At 41.0% G+C, this 16,237-nt stretch overlaps 2 protein-coding genes across 4 annotated transcripts in view; one reads left to right on the top strand and one right to left on the bottom strand.

Annotated features, from left to right (window-relative positions):
- LOC106095252 (protein cortex) overlaps positions 1-12,302 on the top strand; it is a 116,783-nt gene extending 104,481 nt beyond the window's left edge. For all 3 annotated transcript variants that reach the window (XM_059362862.1, XM_059362864.1, XM_059362859.1), the window contains one exon: positions 11,902-12,302. In XM_059362862.1, coding sequence (XP_059218845.1) covers positions 11,902-12,179 — 278 coding nt within the window. In that variant the 3' untranslated portion in view covers positions 12,180-12,302. The remainder of the gene's footprint in view (positions 1-11,901) is intronic.
- On the bottom strand, positions 12,216-13,125 carry LOC106095281 (mite allergen Der p 3-like). Its single transcript, XM_013262518.2, has one exon. It carries the CDS (start codon positions 13,123-13,125, stop codon positions 12,295-12,297), a length of 831 nt encoding a protein of 276 aa, XP_013117972.2. The 3' UTR covers positions 12,216-12,294.
- Between the last annotated feature and the right edge of the window lie 3,112 nt (positions 13,126-16,237).

Genomic DNA, 16,237 nt, shown 5'->3' with positions numbered 1-16,237 from the left:
TTTACTGACCATGGGAATATGGGGCTTAAATAAAAGGTATTTGAGTGTAGAATTAGAATCTGATATCCAAATATCGGACCAAGTGTTTGGGGGCCGCCTCTCACCAAAAACATGCCCCCAAAGGGGGAAATTTGCGACCATAGCAATATGGGGCTCAAATGAAAGGTCTTTGGAAGTAAAACGAATGTGATATCAATATTCGGGAAAAGTGTTTATGGGCTTACGCCACCCCCCACAACACCACCCAAAATAATAATTATTTCCTGACTATTGCAATATGAGGCTCATATAAGAGGGTTTTTAAAGTGGAACACGAATCCTATATATATTTTCAAGGCCAACTCATTGAGTGGCCGCCCATCCCCCAAAACACCCCCCAAGCCGGTCATATTTGCCGACTATGGAAATATGATGCTCAAATTAAAGGTATGTGGGAGTAGACCACGTATCTGATATCAACATTAGGGGCCTTCTGTCTAGCGGACGTCCCACCACCATAACAACCCCCAAATAGGACGAATTTGCTCACCAAGACAATTTGGGCCTTAAAGAGAGCGGAACTAAATATTCATAGTTTTTAGGGCCAATACCCCAAACCGGATATATTTGCTGACTAATCTCAAATGAGATTAGAAAACGAATTTGATATCCAATTTTAAGGCCAATGGCAATATGGGGTTCAAATAAATGATATATAGATATATGAGAACAGAGCACATTGCTGATATATTTTCAGGGCTTAGTGTTTTAGGGACCACCCCAATCCCCAAAATACCCCCAAATCGGGCACATTTACCGACCATGTCAATGTGGAGCTTAAATGAAAGGTATTGGGGGTAGAGCAAGAATTGATACCCTTTTTCGGGACCAATTTTCTGGGGGTCTACCCCTTTCCCAAAATACCCCACAAACAGCAATGTTAGTCAAATTAGCATGGTATTTCACTTGAAGATCTTTAGGCGCAGCGTAGCGTGCCCGGGTCAGCTAGTAATTTAAATAAAAAACAAAATGAACTCGAGCTTGAATTTAAAAACAGCAAAATTAAATACAATAGTCTACTATAAAAATAACGTATAATTTTTTATTCTTAAAAATGTTTAGAATTGATTTTTTTGTTGAAACACTTTTTATTACTTTGCCCGGTGTCGAGATAATTTTCTCAACTCCGACTCCGGGCAAAATTGCTCCTACTTGACAGTCCTGTTTGAAAGTTATATTGCCTAGATTTAGACAAATAATTTCAAATGTTTTTTATTTCGACGATATGTTTTTATTTTTCCGACCATTATGTTTATAAACTGCTAGATTGATAATCAAGCTCGGGGTCTCGAGACCTCTAGTTTCGAAACTGGCAATAGCACTAGCCACGATAGTATGATGAATTTCGATCCTGGAGCACGGTAGGGCCTGTATAACTACTTTAATATGGTAATGTGGGTTATGGAATACCGAGAAAACAGCAAAAATGGGAAAATTAATATAAGATCAGGTCGGGTTTTCCAAATACTTAAATTTTTCTCATACCCTCCAGCGATGAATGGGGGTCTATTCATTTTGTCATTCCGTTTGCAACATATCGAAATATCCATTTCCGACCCTATAAAGTATATATATTCTTGATCGTCGTAAAAATCTAAGACGATCTTGCCATGTCCGTTCGTCTGTTAAAATCACGCTGCAATCTTTAACAAGTAAAAGCGTGCTAAGTTCGGCCGGGCCGAATCTTATATACCCTCCACCATGGATCGCATTTGTCGAGTTCTTTTCCCGGCATCTCTTCTTAGGCAAAAAAAAGGATATAAGAAAAGATTTGCTCTGCTATTAGAGCGAGACCTGGAGACCTGTGTAAAATGTCAGCCAATTCGAATAAGAATTGCGCTCTTTGTGAGCTCAAAAAGTAAAATAAAGAGATCGATTTATATGGGAGCTGTATCGGGCTATGGACCGATTCAGACCATAATAAACACGTATGTTGATGGTCATGAAAGAATCCGTCGTACAAAATTTCAGGCAAATCGGATAGAAATTGCGACCTCTAGAGGATCAAGAAGTCAAGATTCCATATCGGTTTATATGGCAGCTATATCAGGTTATGAACCGACTTGTACTTTATTTGACACAGTTGTTGAAAGTAACAATCAAAAACGTCTTGCGAAATTTCAGCCAAATCGGATAGCAATTGCGCCCTCTAGAAGCTCAAGAAGTCAAGTCCCCAGATCTGTTTATATGACAGCTATATCAGGTTATGAACCGATTTCAACCATACTTGGCACAGTTGTTGGATATCATAACGAAATACTTCGTGCAAAAATTCATTCAAATTGGATAAGAATTGCGCCCTCTAGAGGCTGAAGAAGTCAAGACCCAAGATCGGTTTATATGACAGCTATATAAGGTTATGGACCGATTTGAACCATACTTGGCACAGTTGTTGGATATCGTAACAAAACACGTCGTGCAAAATTTCATTCCAATCGGATAAGAATTGCGCACTCTAGAGGCTCAAGAAGTCAAGACCCCAGATCGGTTTATATGGCAGCTATATCAGGTTATGAACCGATTTGAACCATACTTTGCATAGTTGTTGGATATCATAACGAAACACGTCGTGCAAAATTTCATTCCAATCGGATAAGAATTGCGCTCTCTAGAGGCTCAAGAAGTCAAGACCCAAGATCGGTTTATATGGCAGCTATATCAGGTTATGAACCGATTTGAACCATACTTGGCACAGTTGTTGGATATTGTAACAAAACACGTCGTGCAAAATTTCATTCCAATCGGATAAGAATTGCGCACTCTAGAGGCTCAAGAAGTCAAGACCCCAGATCGGTTTATATGGCAGCTATATCAGGTTATGAACCGATTTGAACCATACTTTGCATAGTTGTTGGATATCATAACGAAACACGTCGTGCAAAATTTCATTCCAATCGGATAAGAATTGCGCTCTCTAGAGGCTCAAGAAGTCAAGACCCAAGATCGGTTTATATGGCAGCTATATCAGGTTATGAACCGATTTGAACCATACTTGGCACAGTTGTTGGATATTGTAACAAAACACGTCGTGCAAAATTTCATTCCAATCGGATAAGAATTGCGCACTCTAGAGGCTCAAGAAGTCAAGACCCAAGATCGGTTTATATGGCAGCTATATCAGGTTATGAACCGATTTGAACCATACTTTGCATTGTTGTTGGACATAATAACGAAACACGTCGTGCAAAATTTTATTCCAATCGGATAAGAATTGCGCACTCTAGAGGCTCAAGAAGTCAAGACCCAAGATCGGTTTATATGGCAGCTATATCAAAACATGAACCGATATGGCCCATTTACAATACCAACCGACCTACACTAATAAGAAGTATTTGTGCAAAATTTCAAGCGGCTACCTTTACTCCTTCGGAAGCTAGCGTGCTTTCGACAGACAGACGGACGGACGGACAGACGGACGGACATGGCTAGATCGACATAAAATTTCACGACGATCAAGAATATATATACTTTATGGGGTCTCAGACGAATATTTCGAGTAGTTACAATCAGAATGACGAAATTAGTATACCCCCCATCTTATGGTGGAGGGTATAAAAATAGATATGTATATTGAGCGGAAACTTTGCACAGATTCTTTTTTCTTCATAGGTAGGTTAAGTTCGAAAATGGGCTTTATCGGTCTATATCTTGATATAGTCCCTATATAGACCGATCTGCCAAATTAAGGTCTTAGACCCATTAAAGCTACATTTATTATCCGATTTCGTTGAAATTTGGGACAGTGAGTTGTGTTAGGCCTCTCGACATCTTTGATTAATACGGCCCAGATAGGTCCAGATTTAGATATTGCTGCGATATGGACCGATTTCGATTTATGGTCTTGGGCCCATATTAGGCGAATTTATTGTCCGATGTAGCAGAAATTTGGTATAGCCAGTTGTGTAACGCTCCTCGACATCCCTGTTCAATATGGTCCAGATCGGTTCAGATTTGAATATAGCTGCCATATATACCGATCACCCGATTTAAAGTTTTAGACCCATAAATGGTGAACTTATTGACAGATTTCGCGGAAATTAGGCACAATGAAATGCGGTACTCGACATTCTTGCCGAGTATGTTCACGATCGGGCTATATCTAGATGAAGCTGCCGTATGAATCGATCTTCCGTTTTAAGTTCTTGGGATAATAAAAGCACATTTAATACTCGATGTCGCTAAAATTTGTCACAGTGGGCTGTGTGACATCTCTCGATTTAAGCTTTTAGGCCCATAAAAGGTGCATATTTTACCTGATGAATGGTACATATGAGTTGTGTTCGACCCTTACATGACCTTCTTGAAAATGGTGGCGTTCGGACTACATTTAGATATTACTGCTATAGGATCATAAAAGATGAAGATGAAGTGAAAGCACTGTATTATGACGAAAGGTTGTTCGAGGTGGTGGGTATCCAAAGTTCGGCCCGTTCGAATTTAATGCCTTTTTACTTTGTATTTTTAATAATTAATTTTAGTGCTTATATTGTAGCCATTGAGTGAAGCGGACGTGTTTTTATTTCGCTATATATATATTGGGTTGCCTAAAAAGTAATTGCGGATTTTTTAAAAGAAAGTAAATGTATTTTTAATAAAACTTAGAATGAACATTAACCAAATATATAATTGCCATTTTGTTCGATAACCTTTTGCCATCTTCCTGGCAAATTTAGTATTCCACGCTCATAGAACTTCTAACCTTAATCTGCAAAAAACTGAACCAAGTGCGATTTTATAGCCTCATCATTGCCGAAAGTTTTACCATTTAAGGAGTTCTGCAAAGATCGAAATAAATGGTAGTCTGATGGTGCAAGATCAGGGCTATATGGTGGATGCATCAAAAGTTCCCAGCCAAGCTCACTCAGTCTTTGGCGAGTGACCAAAGATGTGTGCGGTCTAGCGTTGTCCTGGTGGAATATGACACCTTTACGATTGACCAATTATGGTCGCTTCTCCTTGATGGCTGTATTCAATTTGTCCAATTGTTGACAGTAAACATCCGAATTAATCCCACCAAACAGACTGCATAACCTTCTTTTGGTGGATATCAGCCTTTGAAGTGGTTTGAGCTGGTTCACCATACTTGGACCATGATCGTTTTCGACTACCGTTGTTGTAAAGAATCCATTTTTCATCTCCAGTTATGATTCGTTTTAAAAACGGATCGAATTCATTGCGTTTAAGGTGCATATCACAAGCGTTGATTCGGTTTGTTAAATGAATTTCTTTCAATACATGTGGTACCCATATTAAAATTGACGCCAAACAAACAAATGTAAACAAAATTTCGCGCACTTTTTTCTAAAGCAAGCTAAAAGTAAAAGCTGATAATTGACAGAAGAAAGAATGCAATTACAGAGTCACAAGCCGTTGAAAAAATTTGTCAACACCGACTATATTACTACTATATTACCGACAATTACTTTTTGGGCAACCCAATACGTATCTCAGAATAGGTACTACCTATTACGGAAAAAAAGTTAAAGCTTTTTGGAGTAGGCTAGAAATGGAGTAAGCTAGGCTGTAGCTCACAAGTAGACCGAGAAAGCGATTCGGTACACTACGAAGGAGACAGAGGAGTATGTACCGGCAGCGTAATCGGGCAAAAGTGCAGGATGCTGGAAGGGATAGAACTGACATTCCAAGCACTTCTACGGAAGCTGGATCTCCCGAAGAGCATAACACTGCTGAAATGCTGAAGAAGAAAAAAAGCTCCCCGCTTTTAAGTACTCTGGAAAAACCAAGCCAGCCATCTTGCAGTGGAGACTGTAGACAATATCCTGCGGAGGTAGACAAAGTTGGAACAGGAACGAAGGAAGCGCGCACGGCCCCTGAGTCTTTATGGAGGCCTGTGACTTCCAATGGGAGGCCAAAGCCATCACGGAAGGGGAAGATGGTCGCTGAGAATGGTAAGGAGCCGCTTTCTTACGCCAGAGTAACAAGGAAGTACAACAGGGATGAGCTGACTTATGCAGTGAATAATATTGGCTGTGCATCCGTCAAACAGCTCTTCATAGGTTTTCACGCTCCCTGGGAGGGCGCAAAGCTCGACCTGGGCAGAAAAATGGATATCCTCCAGCTCACAATGGCTACGGTCTTCGTCTAGGGATGGGGCAGTAAATTTGCGACGGAACGCATATTGAGAATCTTGGGCAAGCAAAACGAAGGTTTGGTCGCAGAGAAGTGTGAGGTCTTCCACAGGGAGGAGAAGGAGGAAGGACCTCTCTTTGTGGTTGGCATTGGTCAAGTCTTCTTGACAAGTTCGGCTAAGACTAAAGGCATGGCGCACTACGGTAGCAAAGCTGTCTTTTTCAAGATTGGGAAAACTAGGATAGAAATTTTCATTCTGCGACACCATTCCGTGCATTGGCAGGAGACTCAACACCGCCCAACAAACATGGGGCCGCCAACGAAACTATCGCGGTGTCTCTCAATATTGGTAAGACAGGAACCCGACGGCGGACCCATCATCGACTTCAAGATTCGGAATACTGGGATAGATAAAGATCCTAATATTGAAACATTAGGCAGTGCAGCTACAGGAGACTCAATGCAACCCAACGAACAGGGAGCCGATGATGGTACCAGCACCTACTCCCATGAAGCCCATTTACTTAAGATTTGGAAGGCTAAGATGGATAAAGATCCTAGTATTGGAACATCAGTCAGTACAGGGAATGGAAACCCAATACAGCTTAACGAACAGGGACCCGACGATGGAACCATTACCGACTTTATAATGAGTCGGAAGACTAGACTAGGCAAAGAACCTAAAACGATGACATCAGGCAGTGCAGTGACAGGAAAGTCAATGCAGTCTAAAGATCAGGGAGCAGACGATGAGATCATCACCTACTCCCAAGATGCCCATTTACTGGAAGGCCAATGATTGAGGTAATCGAGATAAATCTCCACCGGAGCGAGGCTGCTACACACGCTCTGATGGAGAAAATCAGCAAGGGCAAGACCCGGAACAAAGTTTCTGGACTGAACCATATCAACTACCAATTATTCTATGCTAACACTGGTACTCGGCCGAGGACCTGCGTTATTTGTCACAAAAATTGTAATCATATATTTTCCCCAGAGTTGTCAACGTCGGATGCAACAGTGGTGAGACAGGGAGACGGTGGAGCATACCTGGCATCACTTTATCTGCCTTTCGACTCTCCGACACCGCCACCCACGCCGGAGCTGCAACGTCTGGTGAGGAAAGCAAAACAGACAGGAAAAGAGGTACTGATAAGGTGCAATGCGAACTCTAACCTCATTTCGTGGGGTAGTAACAACACTAATAAGCGGGGCCAAGCCCTGGCAGAGTTCTTGAATACTAACGACCTAATAACATTTAATATTGGTAACACCTCTACCTTTGTTAATAGGATTAGGGAGGAGGTGCCGAATTCGATATGCTTCCGGAATAAGTTGAAAACCAACTGAACAAAATTCGGAAGGCTACTCAGAAGAAGACCTGGGCAAGCTAATTTAGATTGTCCTAGCATAGAAGACATTGGCGAAAATGTCAACAGGATTAGGATTAAAGGTTTATAATAACGGAATTTATGGTGAAGGAATCCTTGAGGAGCTTCAAACCATTTAAGTCACCTGGACCTGATGGAATATTTCCAGCGTTACTACAAAAAGAAGCAGACTATCACGGCGTGCCTAGGACTTACATATACTCCGAAAGCCTGGCAGGAGCCAAGGGTGGTGGAACGCATGGAACGTATTGTGGACACCTTGATAAAGAGTTTTGATATCCAGCGAACTACTCAAATACAAACAGCATGCCTATGTCAAGGGAAGGTCGGTGGAGACTGCCCTGCACGAGGTTATGCATAGAATAGAAGAATCCTTCGATGCCAAAACGGGGGATTTTAACAATGTGCGGACCGACACACTGATCCAATCCTTGGATCAGTATCGTGTGGACCCGGTCCTTAGAGACTGCATAAACTATATGCTAAGGATGAGATGGATAAATTGTGTGTCCCATGACATAAATATAAGGTATAAAGTGGCACAGCGCGCGCCAGAGTGGGGCATTTTATCGCCACTCCCATGGTTGACCAACGCAAATGACCTATTACGGATGCTGACTGAGGAGGGATTTGAATCCGCCTGCTACGCAGACGATGTTATAGTACCACGTTTCCTCAATAAGACGATTTCGATATCTGACAAGAACAAATACTTAGGTGTGATCTTGGACAGGAAACTGAATTGGAAAAGTCAAATTCAGGAGCGTACTGAGAAGGCAAACAGATGTTGGGCACTACGTAGACGGGCCGTAGGCTCGAAATGGGGCCTGAATACGTGGATAGACCACTGGCTCTACAGGAGCGTGATTAGACCAATACTTAATTACGCCTTAGTAGTTTGGTGGACAGCTATGGAGAAAAAGTGCAACATAAGGACCTTATAACAGGTTCAGTGAACATGTTGTCTTGGCATAGGCGGAGCGATGAGGACCACGTCCACTAGGGCACTGGAGGCTATTCTAGATATCCGACCCATTGACATGCAGATTAAGTGTGAGTCAGCCACTGCGACTATGAGACTTAAGACGATGGGAGAATGGATGGAGAATAAACCATCGCGGTATTTTCGAGGCGTCGATAGGAAATCTGGAAGGAAGGGAAGAGGTTTCCGATCGGATACCTAAGATGAACCTTGAAGTCGAGTGCGAGTCACTGCTGCCATCGGCACAGTCTTGGATTGACGGAACCTTAGAATTGCCATCTGCAAGATCATGTTACACGGCTGGATCATAGCTAGAGTACAGAGTGGGCCTGGGGGTATACATTGAGAACCCAGGGACTGAGATCTGTTTTAGACTGCCTGACCATAATACGGTCCTGCAGGCGGAGATCCGGGCGATTACTGCTGTTCTGGACACGGTCAGTGTTCACGATAAAATTTTAATAACAGATAATCTGAAGTCTAAGTCTTTGAAGACAATGTCATGATATGTTTGGACTGCTGGGATATTTCGCACTCAATAAATAGACACTTGTCGTGTGAATGAAATTCGTTCTAGACTTTAGGACGAAAAACATTTGTTTCATAATTGTGATTGAATAAGTCCTAACCCTCGACAATATGCGTTCAACAGTGGTTGGTCCGTTGTGATCTCTGGCTTTCCTTTTGCATTGCAAGAAATCTTCAACCATTAAGCTCGTCTCGAAAGAGAAATAAACGAAAAATGCTAATCAATATAAATATGTTAAAGACATTTATATTAGATTTTGTTAAATATAAAAAAAAAATTGCCTGTTTTTATACCCTCCACCATAAGATGGGGGGTATACTAATTTCGTCATTCTGTTTGTAACTACTCGAAATATTCGTCTGAGACCCCATAAAGTATATATATTCGTGATCGTCGCGACATTTTATGTCGATCTAGCCATGTCCGTCCGTCCGTCCGTCCGTCTGTCTGTCGAAAGCACGCTAACTTCCGAAGGAGTAAAGCTAGCCGCTTGAAATTTTGCGCAAATACTTCTTATTAGTGTAGGTCGGTTGGTATTGTAAATGGGCCATATCGGTCCATGTTTTGATATAGCTGCCATATAAACCGACCTTGGGTCTTGACTACTTGAGCCTCTAGAGTGCGCAATTCTTATCCGATTGGGATGAAATTTTGCACGACGTGTTTTGTTACGATATCCAACAACTGTGCCAAGTATGGTTCAAATCGGTTCATAACCTGATATAGCTGCCATATAAATCGATTTTGGGTCTTGAATTCTTGAGCCTCTAGAGTGCGCAATTCTTATCCGATTGGAATGAAATTTTGCACGACGTGTTTTGTTATGATATCTAACAACTGTGCCAAGTATGGTTCAAATCGGTTCATAACCTGATATAGCTGCCATATAAATCGATTTTGGGTCTTGAATTCTTGAGCCTCTAGCGTGCGCAATTCTTACCCGATCAGAATGAAATTTTGCACGACGTGTTTTGTTATGATATCTAACAACTGTGCCAAGTATGGTTAAAATCGGTCCATAACCTGATATAGCTGCCATATAAACCGATCTTGGGTCTTGAATTCTTGAGCCTCTAGCGTGCGCAATTCTTACCCGATCAGAATGAAATTTTGCACGACGTGTTTTGTTATGATATCTAACAACTGTGCCAAGTATGGTTCAAATCGGTTCATAACCTGATATAGCTGCCATATAAATCGATTTTGGGTCTTGAATTCTTGAGCCTCTAGAGTGCGCAATTCTTATCCGATTGGAATGAAATTTTGCACGACGTGTTTTGTTACGATATCCAACAACTGTGCCAAGTATGGTTCAAATCGCTTCATAACCTGATATAGCTGCCATATAAACCGATCTTGGGTCTTGACTTCTTGAGCCTCTAGCGTGCGCAATTCTTACCCGATCAGAATGAAATTTTGCACGACGTGTTTTGTTATGATATCCAACAACTGTGCCAAGTATGGCTCAAATCGGTCCATAACCTGATATAGCTGCCATATAAACCGATCTTGGGTCTTGACTTCTTGAGCCTCTAGAGGGCGCAATTCTTATCTGATTGGAATGGAATTTCGCACGACGTGTTTTGTTATGATACCCAACAAGTGTGCCAAGTATGACTCGAATCCGCCCATAACCTGATATAGCTGCCATATAAACCGATCTTGGGTCTTGACTTCTTGAGCATCTAGGGCACAATTCTTATCCGATTTGAATGAAATTTTGCATGACGTATTTTATTTTTACTTTCAACCACTGTGTCAAATAAGGTTCAAATCGGTTCATAACCTGATATAGCTGCCATATAAACCGATCTGGGATCTTGACTTCTTGACCCCTAGAGGTCGCAATTATTATCCGATATGCCTGAATTTTGTACGACGGATCCTCTCATGACCATCAACAAACGTGTTTATTATGGTCTGAATCGGTCTATAGCCCGATACAGATCCCATATAAATCGTTCTCTCTATTTTACTTCGTGAGCCCCAATGGGCGCAATTCTTATACGAATTGGCTGAAATTTTACACAGGTCTCCAGCATATAATTTAATTGTGGTCCGAACCGGACCATATCTTGATATCGTTTTAATAGCAGAGCAACTCTTTTCTTATATCCTTTTTTGCTTAAGAAGAGATGCCGGAAAAAGGACTCGACAAATGCGATCCATGGTGGAGGGTATATAAGATTCGGCCCGGCCGAACTTAGCACGCTTTTACTTGTTTGTGTTAAAGTATATTTTTTGTTGATTTATGAAACTAAACTGTACTGTAGACGAAGTTTATACTGTGATGCACATTAACGACTATTGAAATAAATGTAAGTGAAATAAAACGAATTAGAAAGAAACTCAATAAGTTAACGAAGATTGATTTATGTGGGCTATTTTCTAATTTTTTCATTGCTAAGACGTATGTCGATATATTTCTGCGATTTGACTTTTTAGTCAAATTGAATCTAAATGATGGAATAATAATTTTTTTTTGCGAAAGATTGCCATATTTGGATTAAATTCAGCATATTTAAGATTTTCGAATGGCCCAGCCATAAGCTGTTGGAGAACGCTTCACATGATTTTATAATTTGGAATAAGTCTGAATGAAGTCCATGAATATGTATATTTTTATGTCTTAGAACTTGGTCAATTTTGGCATCAACATCAAATGTCAGAAATAATTTTACTTTCCCCTGATATGAGACATCAATTTTGAGGTTGTGGTATGGGAAATTAAATAAATGCATGAATATTTAATAATCATTGTGGACTACCGACTGTGCTATATATACTGTTGCATTGGTCAAGACGAAAAATTAAAATATTAAATGCGAGCAAAAACATTTAACTTATTTGCATATATCTTTCATTTATAGATGGCGGCGTTTGTAATGATTTTAAAGTGTTAGTAATGTCTTCGCTGGACCGAATTGTAGACATTCTCAGGGTAACTGATGGCGGAGCCAGATTTCTCACATGGAGCCCTGATGGCACCAGAGTTGCGACCACGGGCAGCGATGAGACGCTTACAATGTGGAAATTCTGTCCGACAAAAAGAGAAAAATATTTCAAGCGGTTGAATGGCCCCAAGGAGAAAAGTTCCATTGATGCCAAATATGGGAGCCAATTCAGAAAGTGGACCACCCTGAAGTAGCTTTGTTATTAATTTAATATTAAAAATCACAAAAAATTTGCGTCAGTTGAGATATGGTTAGGGCTTTTTATTGTAATTCTGTAATTGATGTATGTGTACAATAAAGTCAAGAGTTTTATTCAACTGGTGTTTTTATATCATTTTGGCCTCTCCAAGCATTAACTTTCTCCCGAATCCATGACAAGTGTGGAACTAAATTGGTAGCTATAATTGTTTTCTGCGACGAACATTTTCCTCCAAACGATATAGTCCCATACTGAACTCCATTTTTATTCACTGCCGGGGCGCCAACATCGTCATTACAGATTTCCAAATCCTTGCCTTGATCTCCGACGCAAAATATATTTTCGGCATTGCTGATATCTTTTGCTGATAAGTAACTTTGACATATATCTTCAGAATACACTCTATATTTGGCAACACGCAAGTGCCTAGTCAAAGTTTTGTTGGCATTTAAACTCGAGATACCCCAGCCATAGACGAACACAGAGGTTGGCAACTCTAGTCGCTTTGCCGTGGGCAATCTAACCGTATAAACATTGTCCTGTGTAAAATTTAAAGCCCTTTTAAGCTTAAGCAGGCCTATATTATATGAATGTTCTGCCGGATTATATTGGGGATGGTACACCTTCTCGGCCACTGCTCGCAATTGGCCACCACGTTTGAAAGTCTTGCTTCCTGCTCGTATTTTCAAATCTAAGATGTCTAAATCCTTAATACATTCGGCAGAGGTAAGGACGATATTGTTCCTGAGAAGCGAGCCACTGCATTTAAGATGTTTCTCATGGACAATGGCAACATGCCAATTCGCCTCGTTTTCCAAAGCACGTCGTCCAGCAATTTTGGAACGGGCGTTATCACTAGACGCACAGACTCTTCCCAACGAGGTTATTAAGAGCACACCTATAGCGAGGCGTAAAACAACGTTGCACTGTGGATAATACATTCCCAACTGATAGTTGACAGATGAGACTATTGGATATTTATATTAACCTCATAGAGAGACTTTCTCTCTATTGATGAATTAAATTAGTTTAGAATTGGGGTGCGCCGACGAAGACTTGGGTATAACAAAGCATATATAATTTTGTGTACGTTGATTGGGTTGTGCCCACTACGCTTTTTATAACTATCGCCATACGTAAACTTATCTTGTCTATCTTGTCATTCCGTCTACTTCGAAATAAATATTTATCTGTGACCCTATAAAGTATATGCAAAGTCAAATACATAGGAGTGATCATGAACATGAAACTGAATAGGAAGTGTCACATTCAGGCGCGTACCGACAAGGCTTACAGATGTTGGGCACTATATCCGAGGATAGTCCACTGCCTCTAGAGTGAAACCCTCTTCCCTTCCTTCCAGGTTTTCTGTCGTCGCCTCGATTCCATTCTCCCATCGCCTTTAATCTGATAGCCGCAGTGGTTGCCTCACATATAATCTGTAAGTCAATGGGTCGGATATCTAGAATAGTCTCCAGTTCCATAGAGGGCGTGGTCCTCATCGCTTCGCTTACGCTAAGACAACATGTTCTCTGAACTTTTTGTATGGTCCTTATGGCACTTTTTCTCCACCAGTCCACCAAACTACTAAGACGTAAGTAAGTATTGGTCTAATCACTCTTCTTTAGAGCCAGTGGACTATCCTCGGATTCAGGCCCCATTTCGAGCCTACGGCCCGTCTACATAGTGCCCAGCATCTGTGAGTATTCTCAGTGCGCTCATGAATGTGACACTTCCAATTCAGTTTCCTGTCCAACATCATCTTCTTATACATAACAAGTAAAAGCGTGCTAAGTTCGGCCGGGCCGAATCTTATATACCCTCCACCATGGATCGCATTTGTCGACTTCTTTTTCCGGCATCTCTTCTTAGGCAAAAAAGGATATAAGAAAAGAGTTGCTCTGCTATTAAAACGATATCAAGATATGGTCCGGTTCGGACCATAATAAACACGTTTGTTGATGGTCACGAGAGGATCCATCGTACAAAATTTCAGGCATATCGGATAATAATTGCGACCTCTAGGGGTCAAGAAGTCAAGATCTCAGTTTATATGGCAGCTATATCAGGTTATGAACCGATTTGAACCTTATTTGACACAGTTGTTGAAAGTAAAAATAAAATACGTCATGCAAAATTTCAGCCAAATCGGATAGGAATTGCGCCCTCTAGAAGCTCAAGAAGTCAAATCCCAAGAACTGTTTATATGACAGCTATATCAGGTTGTGGACTGATTTCAACCATACTCGGCACAGTTGTTGGATATCATAACGAAATACTTCGTGCGAAATTCCATTCCAATCGGATAAGAATTGCGCACTCTAGAGGCTCAAGAAGTCAAGACCCAAGATCGGTTTATATGGCAGCTATATCAGGTTATGAACCGATTTAAACCATACTTGGCACAGTTGTTGGGTATCATAACGCAACACGTCGTGCGAAATTCCATTCCAATCGGATAAGAATTGCGCCCTCTAGAGGCTCAAGAAGTCAAGACCCAAGATCGGTTTATATGGCAGCTATATCCGGTTATGGACCGATTTGAACCGTACTTGGCACAGTTGTTGGGTATCATAACAAAACACATCGTGCAAAATTTCATTCCAATCGAATAAGAATTGCGCACTCTAGAGGCTCAAGAAGTCAAGACCCAAGATCGGCTTATATGGCAGCTATATCAGGTTATGAACCGATTTGAACCATACTTGGCACAGTTGTTGGATATCATAACAAAACACGTCGTGCAAAATTTCATTCTGATCGAATAAGAATTGCGCACGCTAGAAACTCAAGAAGTCAAGACCCAAGATCAATATGGCAGCTATATCAGGTTATGGACCGATTTAAACCATACTTGGCACAGTTGTTGGATATCATAGCAAAACACATCGTGCAAAATTTCATTCTAATCGGATAAGAATTGCGCACTCTAGAGGCTCAAGAAGTCAAGACCCAAGATCGGTTTATATGGCAGCTATATCAAAACATGGACCGATATGGCCCATTTGCAATACCAACCGACCTACAGTAATAAGAAGTATTTGTGCAAAATTTCAAGCGGCTAGCTTTACTCCTTCGGAAGTAAGCGTGCTTTCGACAGACAGACGGACGGACGGACGGACGGACAGACGGACGGACATGGCTAGATCGACATAAAATGTCACGATGATCAAGAATATATATACTTTATGGGGTCTCAGACGAATATTTCGAGTAGTTACAAACAGAATGACGAAATTAGTATACCCCCCATCTTATGGTGCAGGGTATAAAAATCAACTTGTGTTTGTTTGTCAGTTTGTTTGTATGTTTGTTTGTTCCTTATAGACTCAGAAACGGCTGAACCGATTTGCTTGAAAATTTCACAGATGGTGCATAATGATCCCGTGGTGAAAAAAGGGTACTCAATTTTTTGTATCTGAAGGGGGGCCGGACACCACCCCTTACCCTAATTTTCAGAAACGTCAGATCTCGGAGATGGGTGGTGCGATTTAAGCGAAATTTTGTGTGATCTCATATAGTACCCTAAAAATAAAAATTTGGTATCCAAATTTCGGATGGGGTACCTAGACCCACCCTAAAACCTACCAAACATATACTTAGACCAATCACGACAATATGGGACTTAAATAAAAGGAAATTAAGATTAGAAAATTTATCTGTCATCCAATTGTCGGACTAAGTGTTAGGGGGACCACCCCAACCCCCAAAACACCGCTAAATCGGACATATTTACCGATCATGGCAATATGGGACTCAAATGAAAGGTATTTGCGAGTAGAATACGAATCTGATATCCAAATGTGGGACCACGTTTCTGGAGGTCCACCCCTTCCACAAAACACCAAACAGGACTTATTTACTGACCATGGCAATATGGGGCTTAAATAAAAGGTATTTGAGTGTAGAATTAGAATCTGATATCCAAGTGTTTGTGGGGCCGCCTCTCCCCAAAAATCTCCCCCAAAGGGGACAAATTTACGACCATTGCCATATGGGGCTCAAATGAAAGGTCTTTGAGAGTAAAGAACGAATCTGATATCAATATTTGGG

The sequence above is a fragment of the Stomoxys calcitrans genome, chromosome 1 (assembly GCF_963082655.1).
Source record: "Stomoxys calcitrans chromosome 1, idStoCalc2.1, whole genome shotgun sequence".
NCBI lineage: Eukaryota > Metazoa > Arthropoda > Insecta > Diptera > Muscidae > Stomoxys > Stomoxys calcitrans.
The sequence above is the reverse complement of the archived record's forward strand: the minus strand, read 5'-3'. Positions and strand labels throughout refer to the sequence as shown.